The sequence below is a fragment of the Thamnophis sirtalis genome, unplaced genomic scaffold, assembly GCF_051295495.1.
Source record: "Thamnophis sirtalis isolate CommonGarterSnake01/CBP01778 unplaced genomic scaffold, rThaSir2_p1.2 scaffold_14, whole genome shotgun sequence".
In the NCBI taxonomy this organism is placed as follows: Eukaryota; Metazoa; Chordata; class Lepidosauria; order Squamata; family Natricidae; genus Thamnophis; species Thamnophis sirtalis.
This window is the reverse complement of record NW_028261394.1, coordinates 37,988,178-38,005,198: the sequence shown is the minus strand read 5'-3', so window position 1 is coordinate 38,005,198 and position 17,021 is coordinate 37,988,178. Positions and strand designations below refer to the sequence as shown.

Below are 17,021 nucleotides of genomic sequence, written 5' to 3'. Positions count from 1 at the left end.
GCGAAAACTCCCCCACACATACAGGTGGTGCGACTTCAGCAACAGAGCGGTCAACACCTGGAATCAGAGGTGGCATGCGCAGGCGCGCCTAAAGCGGTAGTAAAAAGATTATGACGAGCTTACCTAATCTGAAAGTAAGCAAACCAACTTTGCATGATCTAACAACACCTGTGTGGCAGCCAGAGGTGGGTTCCTACCAGTTCGCACCTATTCGGTAGAACCGGTTCGTCAAATCTACTGAACCGGTTAGAAGAGGTTCCACCAGTGGACCCGGAAAGCAGGCCACACCTACAGAAGAGGTTCCAAATTTTTTTGAAACCCATCACTGACTTGCATGCTTCAATGCCAGAGTTTCTGAGCCAACATGACTGGAGGAGGAATTCTGGGAGTTGAAGTCCACAAGTCTTAAAGCTGTCAGGTTTGAAGACCCCTAGTTTTTTTTTCCCTAAAGGGTTAGGGGTGCAAGGATCTTGTAACTTGACAGCTTTAAGACCTGCATGCTTCAATGCCAGAGTTTCTGAATAGCTACTTGGACCGACCTAAGTATTAATTCATAATTTCATATCCGGTCACATGGGCGGAAAGCCACTCCCATCCGGTCACATGGGTGGCAAGCCATTCCCACAAAGGAGGCCACACCCACAGAGTAGGTTCCGACAATTTTTGAAACCCACCATTGGTGGCAGCCCTGAAAAATCAATTCCACGGATAGACTAAAATCAACTTTGTTAAGAGCGGCTATAAAAAAAAATTGGGCCAAGTTTGTTTGTGCTTTACTTCTGCTCCCTTTTATTGAGGAAGAGACCAATATGATAACAGTACAGGTAAAGGTTTCCCCTGTCCCCTCCAGAGGCTTCATAGGAGCCTGGGGAGGGCGAAAAACAGCTTTAAAAAAGGCTGAACTCAGCTGGCCAGCGCGCACATGCCCTGACAAATGGCTCTGTGTGCCACAGGTGCCATAGGTTCTCCATCCCGGGTATACGGTTTCCTGCCTAGGCAGGGGGTTAGACTAGAACAGTGTTTTTCAACCTTTTTTGTGCAAAGGCACACTTTTTTCATGAAAAAAATCACGAGGCACACCACCATTAGAAAATGTTTAAAAAAATTAACTCTGTGCCTATATTGACTATATATAAGCTGTTTTTCCCACGGCACACCTTACACTATGTCACGGCACACTAGTGTGCCGCGGCACAGTGGTTGAAAAACACTGGACTAGAAGACCTCCAACGTTCCTGCTTTGGAACGAACTCCCCCGCGGAGATTCGGACCCTCACCTCCCTCCAGGCTTTCCGCAAAGCCTTTAAAACCTGGCTGTGCCAGCAGGCCTGGGGTTGACGAGTTCCCTTCTCCCCTCGAATTGTGTGACTGTTGATCGTCTTTTTAAATTCTCTTTGTATTTGTTTGTTTTACCTTCTTGTTTTACACCACCCCCCCACCCTTTGGGTTTGTTAGCCGCCCTGAGTCCCTTCTGGGAATAGAGCGGCATATAAATGCAATAAACCTTCAAACCTTCAAACCTCCAAGGTCCCTTCCAACTCTGCTATTCTATTTATGCTTGTATTCATATATAAGCGCACCAGCATCCCTACAGCCCCGTCCTACTATACCAGTGGTAGTGAACCTATGGCCCGCACTCAGAGCCTTCTCTCTGGGCATGCGTGCCGTGGCCCCAGCCCAGCTCCATCACGTTTCTCCCATGGGGAGTGAGGGAGAGATGGGGGAGGGAAAGAGAGAGGGGGGGGAAGAGAGGGAGGGAGGAAAAGAGAAAAGCTATTACAAAAGTTTTTCTTTTTTATTGTTGCCAAACGTAATATTTCAAGGTGGCGCGGTGGTTAAATGCAGCACTGCAGGCTACTTCAGCTGACTGCTAGATCAGCAGTTCAGCGGTTCAAATCTCACCAGCTCAGGGTTGACTCAGCCTTCCATCCTTCCGAGGTGGGTAAAATGAGGACCCGGATTGTTGTTGGGGGCGATATGCTGACTCTGTAAACCGCTTAGAGAGGGCTGAAAGCCCTATGAAGCGGTATATAAGTCTACTGCTATTGCTATTGCTATTCAAAAGCAGAAAAAAGGGAAGGGGCATAAGAATTGCATTGATCACGTTTTTCTTAGAACAATTAGCCGAACTCTGCCTTGTTTATCATTATTTTAGGTAGTAAAACCTCATTATTTCAGGTTAAACTGCCGTCTTGGAGATAAATAAGTGGGTTTTTTGGGTTACAGGTTGGGCCCTGGGTCTCTAAAAGGTTCGCCATCCCTGTACTATACCCATTTATCTGTACCCATTTCCTGGATCTTTCTTCATGCTTGTTCTTATTCCTGTTATCGAATTCTTGCTTGGCGAAATAAAACAAATAAGAACGAAGCAACAGATAAGGGCTGGGTGGAGGCGGGAGGGGCGGAGACGGCTTCCCGCCACCCAAGCCTCCCTCGCAGGGCTGGCACTCCGGGATACTCGCCCAGCAGAGAGGAGAGGAGAGGAGGTCGCCGTCGTCCCCTTGCAAAGCCCAGCCGCCCTTGCCCGGCTGCCCTTCTCCGCCCTGGCATGACTTCCAGACCCTGGAGAGAAGCCGCCACGCTGCTCCTGGCGGCGGGCGGCGGGCGTCCTCCTTCTCCGCGCCCGGCCGCCTTCGACTACCAGGTGTTGCTGCTCCGCCGGAGCGCCCGGAGCGCCTTCATGCCCAGCGCCCAAGTCTTCCCAGGCGGCCTGGCCGTAGCCGCCGACTTCTCGCCCGCCTGGCGGGACCTGCTGCCCAATGCGCCGCGCTGCGGGCTGGACGCCGAGCCTCCCGCCAGGCCTCCGCTCTTCGCCGCCCGGCGGCCCGAGCTAGGCGAAGCCGCCCTGCCGGCCGACGTGGCCTTTCGCATCTGCGCCATCCGGGAGACCTTCGAGGAGAGCGGGCTGCTGCTGGTGGTGCCCGCCGGGACCGACGCTCAGCCGGCTTCGCTGCTGGAGATGCCGGCCGCCGAGAAGCTGCTGCCGGCCGGCCAACTGGAGGAGTGGCGGCGGCGGGTGCAAGGCGACCCGGGGGATTTCCTGCAGCTCTGCCGCCGCCTGGGCTGCGCGCCCCACGTGCGAGCGCTCCACGAGTGGGGCAACTGGCTGACCCCCGTGAGCCGAGCCGGGCCGTCCGGCCGCCGTTACGACACCGCCTTCTACCTGTGTTGCTGCCTCGGGCAGGAGCTGCCCGCCGCCTCTCACGACCGGCAGGAAGTGGCCGGTTGCAGGGTGAGGAGGATGCCCCGGGCAAAGCAGCTGGCACGTTTTGGCAAGCGGGGGTAGGTGGGTGGGTGGGCTTCAAGCAGGGGCAGAGAGACTGGGCAGAGAGGGGAGTTCCCAAACTGGGATCTGGTCGGTTAGAGGCGGTCCTCGAACTTGCAACGGTCCGTTTAGTGACTGCAAAGTTTCAAGGGCACTGAAAAAAAGGAAGGAAGGGGGAAAGGAAGGAGAGAAGGAGAAAAGAAAGGAGGGAAGGAAGGAGAGAAGGAGGGAAGGGGAAGGAGGGAGGGAAGGAAAGGGAGTAGGAGAGAAGAAACGAGGGAAGGAAAGAGGGAGGGAGGGAAGAAGAAGTAAGACCGTTGTAAGATAAGATGGATCTATGGGATGTTAAAAAAGCAATCTTCAAGTATATTGTCAACAGTAGGGAAAAATTGTTATAACTACATATTATTAATAACAGTTATGAGATCATATAATTGTGAATGTATATATGAAATTGATAAAATTAAAAAAAAAATTTTTTTAAAGGAAAAAAAAGAAACTTGGGACAGGGACACCCCCCCCCCCCCAATCTTTTGGGCACCAGGGACCAGTTCCTTGGAGAGAGGCTTTTCCATAAACCGTAGGTCGTATGGGTTCTGCCTGCGTCCCACGGATGGGGACACCTTCTGCCTGCATCTTTCAGGGACATCCTTCAAGTAGGGGCAGAGAGTGGACATAGAAGGGAGATCCCAACTTTATTTTGGATTTATTTTTATTGATTTATTAGTTTGCCAAACATGTACAGGATGACAAGTCTAAGTACAAACATAGGCATGAAATTGAATTGAATTGAATTTATTATATTTCTATGCCGCCCTATTCCCAGAAGGGACTCAAGGCGGCTCACAAACCAAGTCAGGGGAGGGGGGGTACAAATAGGAAAAAAAGGACATAGACAAAACAATACCACCCTTTAAAAACAATCAACAGCCACACCATTCGAGCGGGGACAAGAACTCATCAGCCCCAGGCCTGTCGGAACAGCCAGGTTTTAAGGGCTTTGCGGAAAGCTTGGAGGGTGGTGAGGGTCCGAATCTCCACGGGGAGCTCCTTCCAAAGGGCTGGAGCAGCCACAGAGAAGGCCCTCCTCCAGGTGGTCGCCAGTCGGCATTGGCCAGTGGATGGAATTCAGAGGAGGCCTAATCTGTGGGATCTAATCAGTCTGTTGGAGGTAATTGGCAGCAGGCGGTCTCTCAAGTACCCAGGAAAGGAAATGACTACAAGTAAATGGGGACAGTAGGACAGGGACGGAAGGCACGCTGGTACGCTTATGCACGCTCCCTTTACGGACCTCTTAGGAACGGGGTGAGGCCCAAGGTAGACAGTTTAAGGTTGAAGCTGTGGGGGTTTGAGGTTGTAGCAACGGAGTCAGGTAGAGCTTCAAATAATATTTAAAACAATGTATTTCTGAACTTGCCAGTTGACATATATAGCATCCACTATCAGACTGATACCTAATAAAAAAAGCTAAAAATAAATACTAATATAGAATAAAATAGTCACTGAAAGCACCAGAATCCGTTCTACAGAGTATCCCTGTAATTGGGAAATTACATGGCTTGGAGATTGATTTTAATGCTTTGTACTTTTTCAGTGGTCAACCCCTTTAGAAGCTGTCGAACTTTTTAACTCTGGAGAAATCTGGATAGCACCACCTCAGCTTTATGAGTTATGTAGGCTGTGCCATTTTTCATCCCTTCATGATCTGGAGAAGTTTAGCTCAGAGCGAGCTTTAGAAGGTTGTGAACGCTGGATGTCAGTTGTGTTGATGGCTTCAGATGGCCACATACAAGTGTTGCCAGGTAGGTAAAAATGAAGGATTGGCCTTTAAAAAAAAGTAAAACACGGGTTTAATGATGCACTGAACACTAAACAGAAGAGGCAACATGAATCTCTCTATCTGAATAAGTGGGTTGCTGGGGGCCATACTCCAAAAAGTGGACTGCTTAGGGCAAAAACTAAATAATGAAATTAAAATTTCCTGATTTAAATTTCACCTAGTACACTTAGTAGGATTAATTGGCAGATATTCATTAATCTTCTGTTATATGGAACATATAATATACTATATGTATACTATATGTATACTCAGCTATAATGTTACGTACTTGGCTGTAGAAGTGCTGTGTACTGTGAAAGCAGCAATCAAGGTTTGTAAATCTTAGATCATTGCGTAACATATTTATGAACCGAGTAAATAAAAAGTATAACTTGATTGCATTCATATCTTCCTATGTGTCTCTATTTTAATACTTCTGCTCTTGGTATGTGGAGACAAAAAACTTATTAAAAATAGTGTCTCCTAATCCATATTTTGTCACAACTTTTCATACCACTGTTTATAGACTGCAGGTATTGTCAGTATCAAAAATTCACATTTATACCTGTAATTATGAATGTTAACCGAGAGAAATAATTATATTTTAGGTGACGATTTATATCCAAAAGATCCCGATTTTACTGGCGAAAAGAAATCTGCGTTGACAACAAATAAAAAGATTGAAGAACTAATGAAGGAGGCCAGAAACCTTCATCGTATAGTAACACGAAGCCGTAATAATGTAACTATCCACATGAATATTGAATCAAAATATAAACATATAAATCCAGTTAGACTGGACTCTAAAATGTGAAATAATGCAGATTGTAACAGTTCAGTTGTAGTGTTTCTCATACTGGACTCACTAAATTTTGAGAGATGTTGGAATAAAAATGAATTAATAGCACTGTGCCATTTCGTGGACCTACCTCAATATCATATTTATGTAAATTATTTCAGGTTCAAGTTGTGTTGATCAATGTTATTATTTTTGTGATGCAAATATGCCAATTCTGGAATAGAGGTCTCTCTTCTAAGTTTTAAGTTTAAGTACTAAGTTTACTTTGTACGTTATAGCTATACTGAAAAGAGTCAAGGTAGTTTGCAACTGAATGACAATCATTCAGTACCATAAACAAAAGACTATCACATTATGTTTTAACATACATATTTGAATTATTATTACAATGATCATAAATGATAAATAGCCATCCATCCAAAGTACATGGATTTGAGTCATGGCAATGATGGCTTGTCTTGACGTTGATTTCAGAATAGTGGCTATGATCTAATGATTGAAGCTTTTCAATATGCATTTACTACATGCAACACACATTAAAAGGTGTGCATCTGGTGTTTTAAAGGCAGGGACCATTTCTGCAGATGCTCCTGTTGACCGATAGGTCATTTGCCAAAATTGAAAAAAAACTGAACACTTTAAATGTACGTAACAGTATATTTCTCTCTGTCTGGGAATCGTATTCAAAATAAGTGCATTGCAGATTGTAAATGCATATATTCAGAACTACTACTAGGAAGCACTGTATTTAGATTAACTTGTTTATGCTGACTATCCAAGGAATAAAGTCCACTGAAGGCCTGTACCTCTGTTCTTTTTTTTTTTTAATGTCACCAGTTGTGCCTTTACATTAATTATGTTATATAATTCTAACGAGTGTCTGTTAAAAATAAACACTTGTAAGCAGTATTTTTTTCATGGTGGTTTTATTATTGCTAAATGAATTGTCCCACAAATGGTCATTTCACCTCAAATACTAACTGGAACTAACTGGATTTTTTATTTTCTAAATATATCGGGGTGGAAACGCAGACTGTGCAAGACAATCATTACACCCAGGGCCATAAAACATTGACAATGTTTCTTAGTAGTACATATCTAAAAGATCTGATGACTTCTTTTCCCATAGTTAGTGCCCAATGTATCCAATAAAACAGGGGAATCCAATAACAAACAGAAATCCAACAAAAAATGCCTGACAATCAATGGAGCCCAAAAACATATATTTATTTAACCCATGGTTGTCAAGTAACTTTGGGTTGTAGCTGCAATGGGCTGCTCCTGTCTCCCTTTTTATGTTTTTTTTAAAGATTTGGTAAATTAATTTTAATAGAATGGAATATGTTAGCTTATTACAATCCTTCCTAGTCAATCATATGAACATCTTCCTCCTATGCAATCCTTCCTTTTCACATGCTTAAAACAGACATTTCTTTATCTATAACTACCTACAATGAATTCTAGACTAGACTAGAACAGAATAGACTCTGGAAGGGATCTTGGAGGTCTTCTAGTCCAGCCCCCTGCTCAAGCAGGAGAACCTATAATACTAATTTATTTTTATTTAGTTGTCAAACATGTAAAAGATAACAGGTGTAAGTATAAACTTAAGTATGAACACAGTAAATGGGTACGAATAAATGGAGACAGTAGGACAGGGACAGTAGGCAAGTTGGTCGCCCACAATTTCTGGTGGCAAGCTGTTCCACTGTTTAATTGTTTTCACTGTTAGGAAGTTTCTCCTTAATTCCAGATTGCTTCTCTCTTTAGTTAGTTTCCATCCATCCTTTCTTGTCCTGCCATGTCTATATAAAAGGGCATTTTATCTTTAGTACACGTGTCTTCCTACGCATAAGATGTATGTTTTCCTTTAGATCACTTTTTGCTACGTATTTTATTTATAACGGCAGGAACCAGTCTTTTTTTTTTCCTTTGAGAAATAAAAAGATAAATAAATAGAAATAAAACTTCCGGTTCTGCGCAGACGCACCGCGCGCCGGCCCAAACCCGAAGGCAGAACTGGGGAGGATGCTGGCGCATGCGTAACACGCCGTCGACACGCCTTTAAGGAGGCAAGGCGGGGTAAGTGGGCGTGCGTCAGGCCGCGTCGGCACGGAGGGCGCAAGTGAGCATGCGCGGGTGGGTTCGAATGGCGCCTTTGGCGGGAGCCTCGTGCGGGGAGGCGGGCGGAGGGAGTAGCCGAGGAAGGCGCGGAGGGTCGGGCGGCGGGACGGGAGGCCTCAGGCCTTGGCCGTTGTCTCCCAGCAAGTCGCCCTCGTCCTCCCCAAACGGGAGGAGCCCTCTTAGGTTAAAAGCCAGCGTCTAGGCTGCGCTTGCTTTGGGGGGGGGGATTAATGATGATGGTGGGTGGAAAGGCAATAATGATAATAATACAATTTGTGTGTCGGTTGGTCTTCAGCCCTGCGAGGTTCTCGTCTTAGATAAAGGATTTAAAAACCCAAAATCAGTCTCCGTCGTATTAAAACCATGATTTTAAAGAGTTGTAAACTCCTATTTCCTACATGCTTGGTGGCGTTTGCTTGTTTAATTGTTTAAATGTGGGTGCCCTCCAATTGGCCTCACTCTTGGGAAGGGAGTAACTTGGCTTCTTGCCTTTTCATTTAAATTTTGCCTTTAATTTATTTTTCTTGATTTCCCACTTAGCTGCCTGCTCTGGATTCCCCGGGTGTTCCTTTGCTTTATTGTCATTTCGCTCCCATTTTTAAAAATATTTCCCTGATTTTACAATTGAGGAAGCAAGATGGAAAAAAGATTTTTAAAAAATCCATCTCTAAAGAGTCCTAAAGACACCTAAATCCTACATGCTTGGTGGCATTTACTTGTTTTAATTGTTAAAATGTGGGAGCCATCCAATTGGAAGTAACTTGGCTTTTTGACTTTTAATTTAAATTTTGCCTTTAATTTAAATTTATTTTTTCTTGATTTCCCGCTAGTTGCCTGCTCTGGATTCCCTGGGTTCCTTTGTTTTATTGTAATTTCATTCCATTTTAAAAAATATTTTATTTCCCTGATTTTCCAATTAGCCCTCTGTTCTGGATTCTCTGGAAAGTTCCCCTGGTGCCATTTCTGGATAGCACTTTTCCCCACACACACCCCAAATCTGAACAGCTGTAAGTGAAATGGGGAAATGAAGTTCCTTGGAAAGAAAAAAAGCAGCTTAAAAATTTGGGAAGAGCTATATCTATCTGGAGGGGGGAGAGCTGCAGGGGCCAGCTGAACAGTATTGTGAAGTGAACACTTTTTATTTAACACAGAATTGGGGGAGCTGCATTTGCAGTGATAAATGCTACAAGATAGATTTTAAAAAAAAACACCTCTCATTTCAAAATGGTAGAAAAGGATGCCGCTGGCTTTTAGCAGGTGTGATTAAAGGCTGGCCTAGCATAAAAGGAATCTGGGACTACAAGTTGCCCACCTAGGAAACACAGGCTCAAATTGAGAAATCCGTTTGCACTGCTGACAAGACAAGAGTTACAATTTATGTTGCAATTCTGTCAATAGATGCTCACATTTATTTTATTGGCAGTTTTTGTATCTGTTAAATCATTATTTTCTTAATATGCCTTGCATAATAAATCAGAATTAGATTGTAATTTCAAACCATTATTTTGTTAATCTTGCAAAATAAGTTGCAAATGCCCTTGTAATTTCAAACTAAACTGTAAATCATGGCTAATAGCCAAATGGCTTGGTTTATTATGTTAAGTCATAATGTGCTTTTGAGGGGGAGAGGTGTTAGCTTAGAATGAGGTATGAGCAAACCCACTGTATGTAGTGGTTTATACCAGGGGTCCCCAACCCTCGCGCAATGAACCACCACCCGTCCACGGCATGCAAGAAACTGGGCCGCACAAACAAGTGAAACTCCATCAATAGGATGCAGGCAGCATATGAAATCATGTCCCCTCCACGGAACGGATCCCTGATGCCCAAAAGGTTGGAGGCCACTGGTTAAGGCCAGCTTCAGGTGCCCTGTTTGAGTTTATATCAAATAGATTTAGAGGACCCTACCAGCAGAACTGTTGAAATTATTCTAGTTTCTCTCCTCTTTGTCACTTTTTTCAAGACTTATTGAAATTTTATGTACACATTTTCTAAAATTGTGTCTTGGTCATTTCAGCTTCAAAATTACTTCAGTAATATTTTCATTTGGTGAAAGTTTGATTGATGATCTGTTGCCTTTTCAGAAGTGCTGGTAAAGCTTGCAATTCTCCTTAGATGAAAAAAATCATTGGAGGGAAAAAATGATAGAAGTCATAATACTGAAGGTATTGTGATTAACATTCCGTATATTAAAAAATACATTTGGGGCTATGTGAATGTATTTTAATATGGGTTTTGTCATACTTACCTAGGTTGAAAATCCAGATTGCTTTTGGGTCTACATAATTGACAGAAAATTTGTAGACAATGAAATGGAATATGAAACACTTCAGACTGAAATGAATCAATTCTATAACAAACATTATCGATGTGTGGATGCCAAGCCTTTTGCACTAGAAGAGGGACAGGTGATTTTCTCAATCTGATTTGTTTGGCTATATCTGGGAGAAAAATAAAGCTAGCTTGCTTGCTTGCTTGCTTGCTTCCTTCCTTCCTTCCTTCCCGTTGTTCATATGTTTAAAGATAATAAGCCTTCCAAAAATACTTAACCTGCAGTGTCACGTGCATTTGTAATAATAAATATTGGACAAATAATTCTGGAATCTTTGATCATAATAATGACAGTGAGGTGGTAAGATAAGGGCTAAGAAAGCTTTTCTTATGGTGGGGGGAAAGAAAATATTAAAGTTAGGCTTGTTAATATTAGGATGTAAGATTTGCTTTTTATGACAGTAGAAAATGCATCGTACCGTCTTAATCTTGGATAGAAAACAAGGAAATAGGCATATCTTTTGCAAAAGTCTTATGCTAAAATAATATTTAAATAATTGATTTTGGTATGAAAGCCAGCTGAATAATTTTGGGACACTCATGTTTTCTCAGCCCAGGATCAGGTCCTATGACAAGCCAGTAAATCCATTTCTGTTGCAACCAATGGATCAACGCTTGCAGAGACTGCATTTGTAGAAAAATGCTAGGAAGATGATGATTTAAATAAATAATTTATATATCTGTGGAAGAATATAGAAATCTCCAATTCCTGTCCGATAGATATTCTATTACACATGTCCGACACATATTCTATTACACATGTATTTACTCTGCCAATTATCTTATCAAAAAACAACATAGATTGTATAACATTTAACATTTATTTATATATCTTTCTTAGGTTTGTGCTGTTTACTGTGAGGAACTGAAATCTTGGTGCAGAGCTGTTGTTAATTCAATCATATCGTATACGGATTATTACATTGCAGAATGTTTCCTTGTGGACTATGCCAAAACTGTTCCTGTGAACACTAAAAAGTATGTGTTTATAATCTGTAAAATCATCCAGCAAAGGATTGGACCAAGAATTGAAACATTTTGATCATACTGTTACCTATCTGCCCAATGATATGGGCAATGGCCCTGCTGTATTGGTTTGATCCAGCTGATAAGTTAATATAGACATAGTTGGACATTTTTGGATTCATTTAAAGCCTAGGATTTTTTTTTTAGAAAACTTGGGTTGACTGGTTTGTAAATTTAAGAAATGAGAACAGAACTGGATTGTCAGAAGGGTTTGAAGAATACAAGTTTATGCTCATTTTTCAGGTCACTGGTTTTGGCTATAAAGCAGCAGCGCTTTTTTGTAAATAGAAGTTACAATCTGCAGTTTTGAACACTAAATCTATGAAAATTATTGGTAGAACTTTGTGTGTTGTGAAATCTATTTTCTTTCAGGATCTGTGTGGTCGTAAAATCGTTTATGAGACTGCCTTATAGAGCTACAAAGTTTAGGTTGTACTGCGTCAAACCACTTACACTGCGTGTCAACTATAACAATGACAATGCAGAGATAGTGTAAGTATGGCTGCTGAGAGATGATGTTAAATATTCTAAGAAGTCCTTCCACTAACTTCAGGGAGGATCTTTTCTGCCTAACTGCTGGGTGACTTTGGGCCAGTCCCTCTCTCTTAGCCAAACTCTCCTACGCGTTAGTGGGGTTGAGTTGTGGGGGTTGTGGGGAAAATAGGAGGAAGAGTATTAGGTATCTTTACTGCCATTGATTGTTTATAAAAATAATAAAGGTGGGATGAAAATTAACCAGTAAAAAATAACTTTACAGTCAACAAAATTTTATTGTTGTATACCTGCTTTTACAAATGCCATTTGCCGGAGTTTTGAATGTTTCCTGTTTATTTTGCTGTAGTATAATACATTTAAAAAGCCTCGTGTTTCTTTCTAGGCCTGCTAACACATGGGATGTTGCAGCTATCCAGTATTTCCAAAACCTCCTGAATGGTAAAGAAAAACTAGAATAGCCTCTTGTATAATTTCAGTTATATGACAATTTATATTGTCATATTTTATTGTCTATTTTATAAAACTGTCATGAAATAATGGCTTTAGGAGACGTATATTTGTAAATTGAGAGTTGTACAGAATTCATTTTTGTAACAACATCCATTCCTCTTTTTAAATCTAAGCAAGGAAATGTCCCAAAGATGCTTTTTCCAGAGGCAACTGGAGTTTCTGGTTTTTCTTTGAAGATGTTTCGCTTCTGATCCAAGAAGCTGCTTCTCTTCTGAAGAGCTGAAGAAGCTTCTTGGGTGGGAAGTGAAACGCCTTCAAATAAAAACCAGAAAGTCCAGTTGCTTCTTGGAGAAAAAAAACCCACACCTTTGGGACAACTATGACCTGGATGACTGAAAATCTCCATAGATAAGCAAGCAAATATATATTTTGGACACAAATTATTACCTCATAAACTGCCCCCTCCTCCTCAGTCCCCATGGCCTACAGCCATTGTAAGCAGAGGTAGTGTTTGACTTATAGCAGTTCATTTAGTAACTGTTCAAAGTTACAACTGCACTGAAAAATGTGACTTAATGGCTGTTTTTCACAGTTATGACCTTTGCAGAGCCCCCATGATCATGTGATCAAAATTCAGCTGCTGGGAAGCTGGTTCATACTGATGGCCTTTGCTGTGTCCCAAGGTCATGTGATCTCCTTTTGCCTCCTCCTGACAAGCAAAGTCAACGGGGAAGGCGGATTCACTTTACCAGGTTACTGACTTACGAACTGCAGTGAAACTGCAGATAGCTGTGGCAAGAAAGGTCGTAAAATGGGGCAAAACCCACTCAACAACAGAAATGTTGGGCTCAATTGTGGTCGTAAGTCAAGGACTGCCTGTACATGCGGGTTGCCAAGTTCCCGAAACACAATCAGTAACCCGGGAACGCCGTGACAGTCAGAACTTCAAGGACCAGTCATAAAACGCTTGTTGCAATGCCATCATAACTTCAAATGGTTGTTAATGAAAGGTCGGTTGTAAATCGAGAACTGCTTGTACTTTGGTCACTGTCCAGTATAAAGAACTGATTTTAAAACAACAACAACACTGCTATAGTAATCTAATAAGCCTCATTTTAATCATAGCAGCCACTCAAGTGGAGGCCAAGTTATGTGCTGTTGAAGAGGATAATTTTGCTGTCTATCTTTATGTCACAATAAGTGATGAAAAGGTAATATTTACAAATTACATACAATCTTTTTAATTGAGTGTTGGCTTGCTTGCCATCTTAATCCTGTGCAGCAGAGTGGAAAACAATTCACCCTTCTACTCTGTGCTTATAGTCAGGTTTGTGCTGCAGTATTGGAATAGAATTACATTATCGTTGCTCTGTGAATTGAGGTCTAAAAATCTGTTTCAAAGTTCTTCATACAGAGACCCTTAGCTGTTAAAACAACTAGAGGACAATTAATACAGTTCAGATTAATATTGCAGTGCCCATTTCTGCTGCTCTTAATGTGATATTTCTATTTTGACAAAACTCCTTAAACGCTAGAGATGCCTCATTACTTAATTATGTCATTCCTAATATATATCCTTGAAAACTCTGGTGTATTTTAATTTATCCTCCTCTTTAACCTTCATATGCCAAACATTGCTTTTGTCCCAGGTGTGTGTGAACGATGATCTTGTTGCAAAGAACTTTGCTTACTATGAACTCAGTAAAACAAACCAGAAACGAGGTTCAGAAGGTGCCAAATGTCTTTCAGAGGAGAAGAATCCTGTAATGCTGCTGTGGCCAACGTTACTGCAAGAATCTAAGATTTCTGAGATGGGTGAGCATGAGAAATCGGTCCCTCAAGTAATATCATATTTTTTGGAGTATAAGATGCACCAAGGTTTTGAAGAGGCAAATTTTGTTTAAAAAGTGTTCGCACTCTGCAGACCTTCCAAAAATGGCCCATTTTTCAAGGAAACAGGCCCATTGTTTTTCAAAAAAAGGCATGAATAGCCTTTAGGAGGCTTGTAGAGTGCTACTGGGGGGTGTCCACCCCCCAAAAAAAACAAGCAAAAAAACGGCCTGTTTTTTTGTGAAAACGGGCCTGTTTTTTTGCCCAAAAAAATTGCATGCATAGTCTTTAGAAGGCTTATAGAGTGCTCGGGGGGGGGGGGGGGGGATTGAGCAAAAAACCCGGCACATTTTCCCCTCATTTCTGCCCTCCCCAGCCTCCAGGAGCACTCTGCAAGGCTCCTAAAGGCTCTGCACTGCCATTTTGGTAAAGGGGGCGGAGTTTCAGGAGGCAAAAATGCTGTATTCGGTGTACAAGACGCACCCAGACTTTCAGCCTCTTTTTTGAGCGAAAAAGGTAGGTCAGTGGTGAGAGCAGTTGAGATGAAGCCTCTTCTGGAACACACTCTGCCTGCACACTAGATGCAGGATGGCCCAACTACGAGAAATGGGCTAGCAGGCTATTCCAATGTTTTATGGTTAGATGCAGTAGCAGGGATGAAACTGGCAGGGCAATGAGTCTGGGAGGTGAAGGAGGCACTGTCACTGTGCCTTTCAGGGCTGAAGAAGCTGCAGAAAACCAGGTGAAGGTGGCTGATTTCTTCCTGGCTACAGCAATGTTTGGCTGCGGAGTTGTTAAAAAAAAAAAAGCAAAACACAGAAAGATAAATGACAGGTGCTTGGAGTTGTCCCTATGTTTACAGCCTATACTAGAACAGAGATGTCAAACTCAAAGCCCACTGGCTGGATCCGGCCCACCGGGTGCTTAAATCTGGCAAAGGACCGACCTGCGGTGCCTCTGGCAGTCAAAACGGGGTGTAGGGAGTCTCACGCGGTGGAGCCCACACCCTGTTTTATGCCTGGATGGCCTCCAGCACCCTGCCAGTCAAAATGGGGTACACGGTGGCCCTCATACGACCGCCACATGCCATGTTCTGGCTGGCAGGGTGCTGCAGGAAGTGTTCATCCTGTCTCCCCTCCCTCTGCATTGGCCGGCTTGCAGGGGAGAACTACAACGGTGATCCAGCCCTCGAAGAAATACAGTTTGACATCCCTGCACTCGAGTATCTACCATGAATTATTCCCAATCAAAAAGAGAGAAAAAACGAAGGGGCATACTTTGGTTCACTGGACACTGAATTAGACCAACGTTTACTACTAAACCAAACTTGGGAGTTCTAGAGTGTGCTATATTCTATATTTTGTATTGTTTTTACCCGCGGTAGCCCACCCAGAGTCCCTATACGAGATGGCTGCTTATATAAATGAAAACTGTACTTTTAATTTTATTTTTTATTATTTTATTTCCAGGGCATGGCCTTCAAAAGATGTATTTTAAGCGTTTTAGTAAAAAGTCCCTTGTACGTTTCTTTTAGGTGCTGCTCCTGTTTGTGATAATTCTGAGAAAGCAGAGTTTACACATTTCCCAGAAACTAACTTACATAAGACAAAACAGCCTGTAAGTACTAAATACATCCTTTTTTTTCTTGGTTTTTAAATTTCAAGCATTGCTGGATTGTTAAAACATCCAAAACCTGGGAGGGGGGAGGTCCATTCAAAATTTGAATGGTTTATTCTAAATAAACATGTACAGGTTATGCAGGAGATGATAGCACATATCTAGTATTTAGCTGCTTTTTATTCTGTAGTGAAATGCATTCAGTTAACAAACATAGACACGGCCCTGTTTGTAGTGTCCTGAATAAAAATATAAGATTCCTTTATTTTCCTGCTTAGGATATAATGGTACCTGTTTCCACTTTGAAGCAAGGAATAACTTTTTCTGTGCCAACAGACATGCAAACAGTCAGGTATATTTTAAATTTTTGTATTTCGTTTCTGTTTCACTACTGGTAAGAGTCTATTTTAAAAATATATATATATAGAAAATGGTTGAAATTCTAGAGCAAAATGAATGAGTAACTGGGGCTGTTGTGGAGAGCTGTGGGCACCCACTCGCCCACAAGGCCTTGCTTCAACCAAGTTGGTGGTGGGTGGCCGAGCCCGTATCCCGTCACAGAGTGACTGCTGCTGCCGCCTCCTGAGGCTGCTCCTGGATTTGGTTTATAATTTCCAATTGCCCTCACATGGTCCAGACAACCAAATGGCCAGATGTGGCCCCGCAGCCATAAAATACTCAGGTCTGTTTCTATTTGCATTTTTCATAATTAGCTGGGATCCCCCCCCCCCCCAAAAAAAAAACCAACCCTGTGAGCAGAGGACACGTTCCCACTTCTCCCCATGCTGTTTTTCAGGGAGAATAAGACTCTCAGAATTTAGAAAGATTCCTGATTCTTGTGTGCAATCTCTCGGCCGTTACGTTTACAGATCTTGCTAAGATTTTCTCAAACAGTTGTGCTTCGTTTTAGCAACTTGCCCAACACAAGTACCAAAATCCAGGAAGAGGAGAAGGATCTCCACGAAAAGAACCTTGGGGTGAAGTAAGCTTTTTCTCATCATGACAGCCAATATTTATGAAGTCCAGGCAATTAATGTGCTTTCTATAAAGAACAGGCAGGCGCATTTGCAGCTCTTCCTTGAAATAGGTCTGATTCTGCGTGTTTCAGGAAAGGACACTGTTGGTACTGCATCACTTTCGAAAAACGAAGTTGTCTTGTTATTACAACTAGGAGACTCTAATTTGAGCTGGCCTTAATATTTAGCTGAAATGTGTGATTGCCAGCAATTCTTAATTTTCCCACAACAGCACAATCTTGACCACAA

General features: G+C 42.4%; 2 protein-coding genes across 2 annotated transcripts in view; both read left to right on the top strand.

Moving 5' to 3' along the window:
• The first annotated feature begins 2,460 nt into the window (after window positions 1-2,460).
• NUDT19 (nudix hydrolase 19) lies at window positions 2,461-5,991 on the top strand. Its single transcript, XM_014068500.2, has 3 exons — window positions 2,461-3,232; window positions 4,860-5,067; window positions 5,693-5,991. Exons 1-3 carry the CDS (start codon window positions 2,549-2,551, stop codon window positions 5,896-5,898), a joined length of 1,098 nt encoding a protein of 365 aa, XP_013923975.2. The 5' UTR covers window positions 2,461-2,548; the 3' UTR covers window positions 5,899-5,991.
• A 4,157-nt stretch (window positions 5,992-10,148) lies between these two features.
• TDRD12 (tudor domain containing 12) overlaps window positions 10,149-17,021 on the top strand; it is a 29,556-nt gene continuing 22,683 nt past the window's right edge. The window contains exons 1-10 of the mRNA XM_087728587.1: window positions 10,149-10,172; window positions 10,260-10,415; window positions 11,180-11,316; window positions 11,737-11,856; window positions 12,242-12,297; window positions 13,435-13,520; window positions 13,959-14,124; window positions 15,674-15,756; window positions 16,035-16,108; window positions 16,667-16,738. Coding sequence (XP_087584713.1) covers window positions 10,149-10,172; window positions 10,260-10,415; window positions 11,180-11,316; window positions 11,737-11,856; window positions 12,242-12,297; window positions 13,435-13,520; window positions 13,959-14,124; window positions 15,674-15,756; window positions 16,035-16,108; window positions 16,667-16,738 — 974 coding nt within the window. The remainder of the gene's footprint in view (window positions 10,173-10,259; window positions 10,416-11,179; window positions 11,317-11,736; window positions 11,857-12,241; window positions 12,298-13,434; window positions 13,521-13,958; window positions 14,125-15,673; window positions 15,757-16,034; window positions 16,109-16,666; window positions 16,739-17,021) is intronic.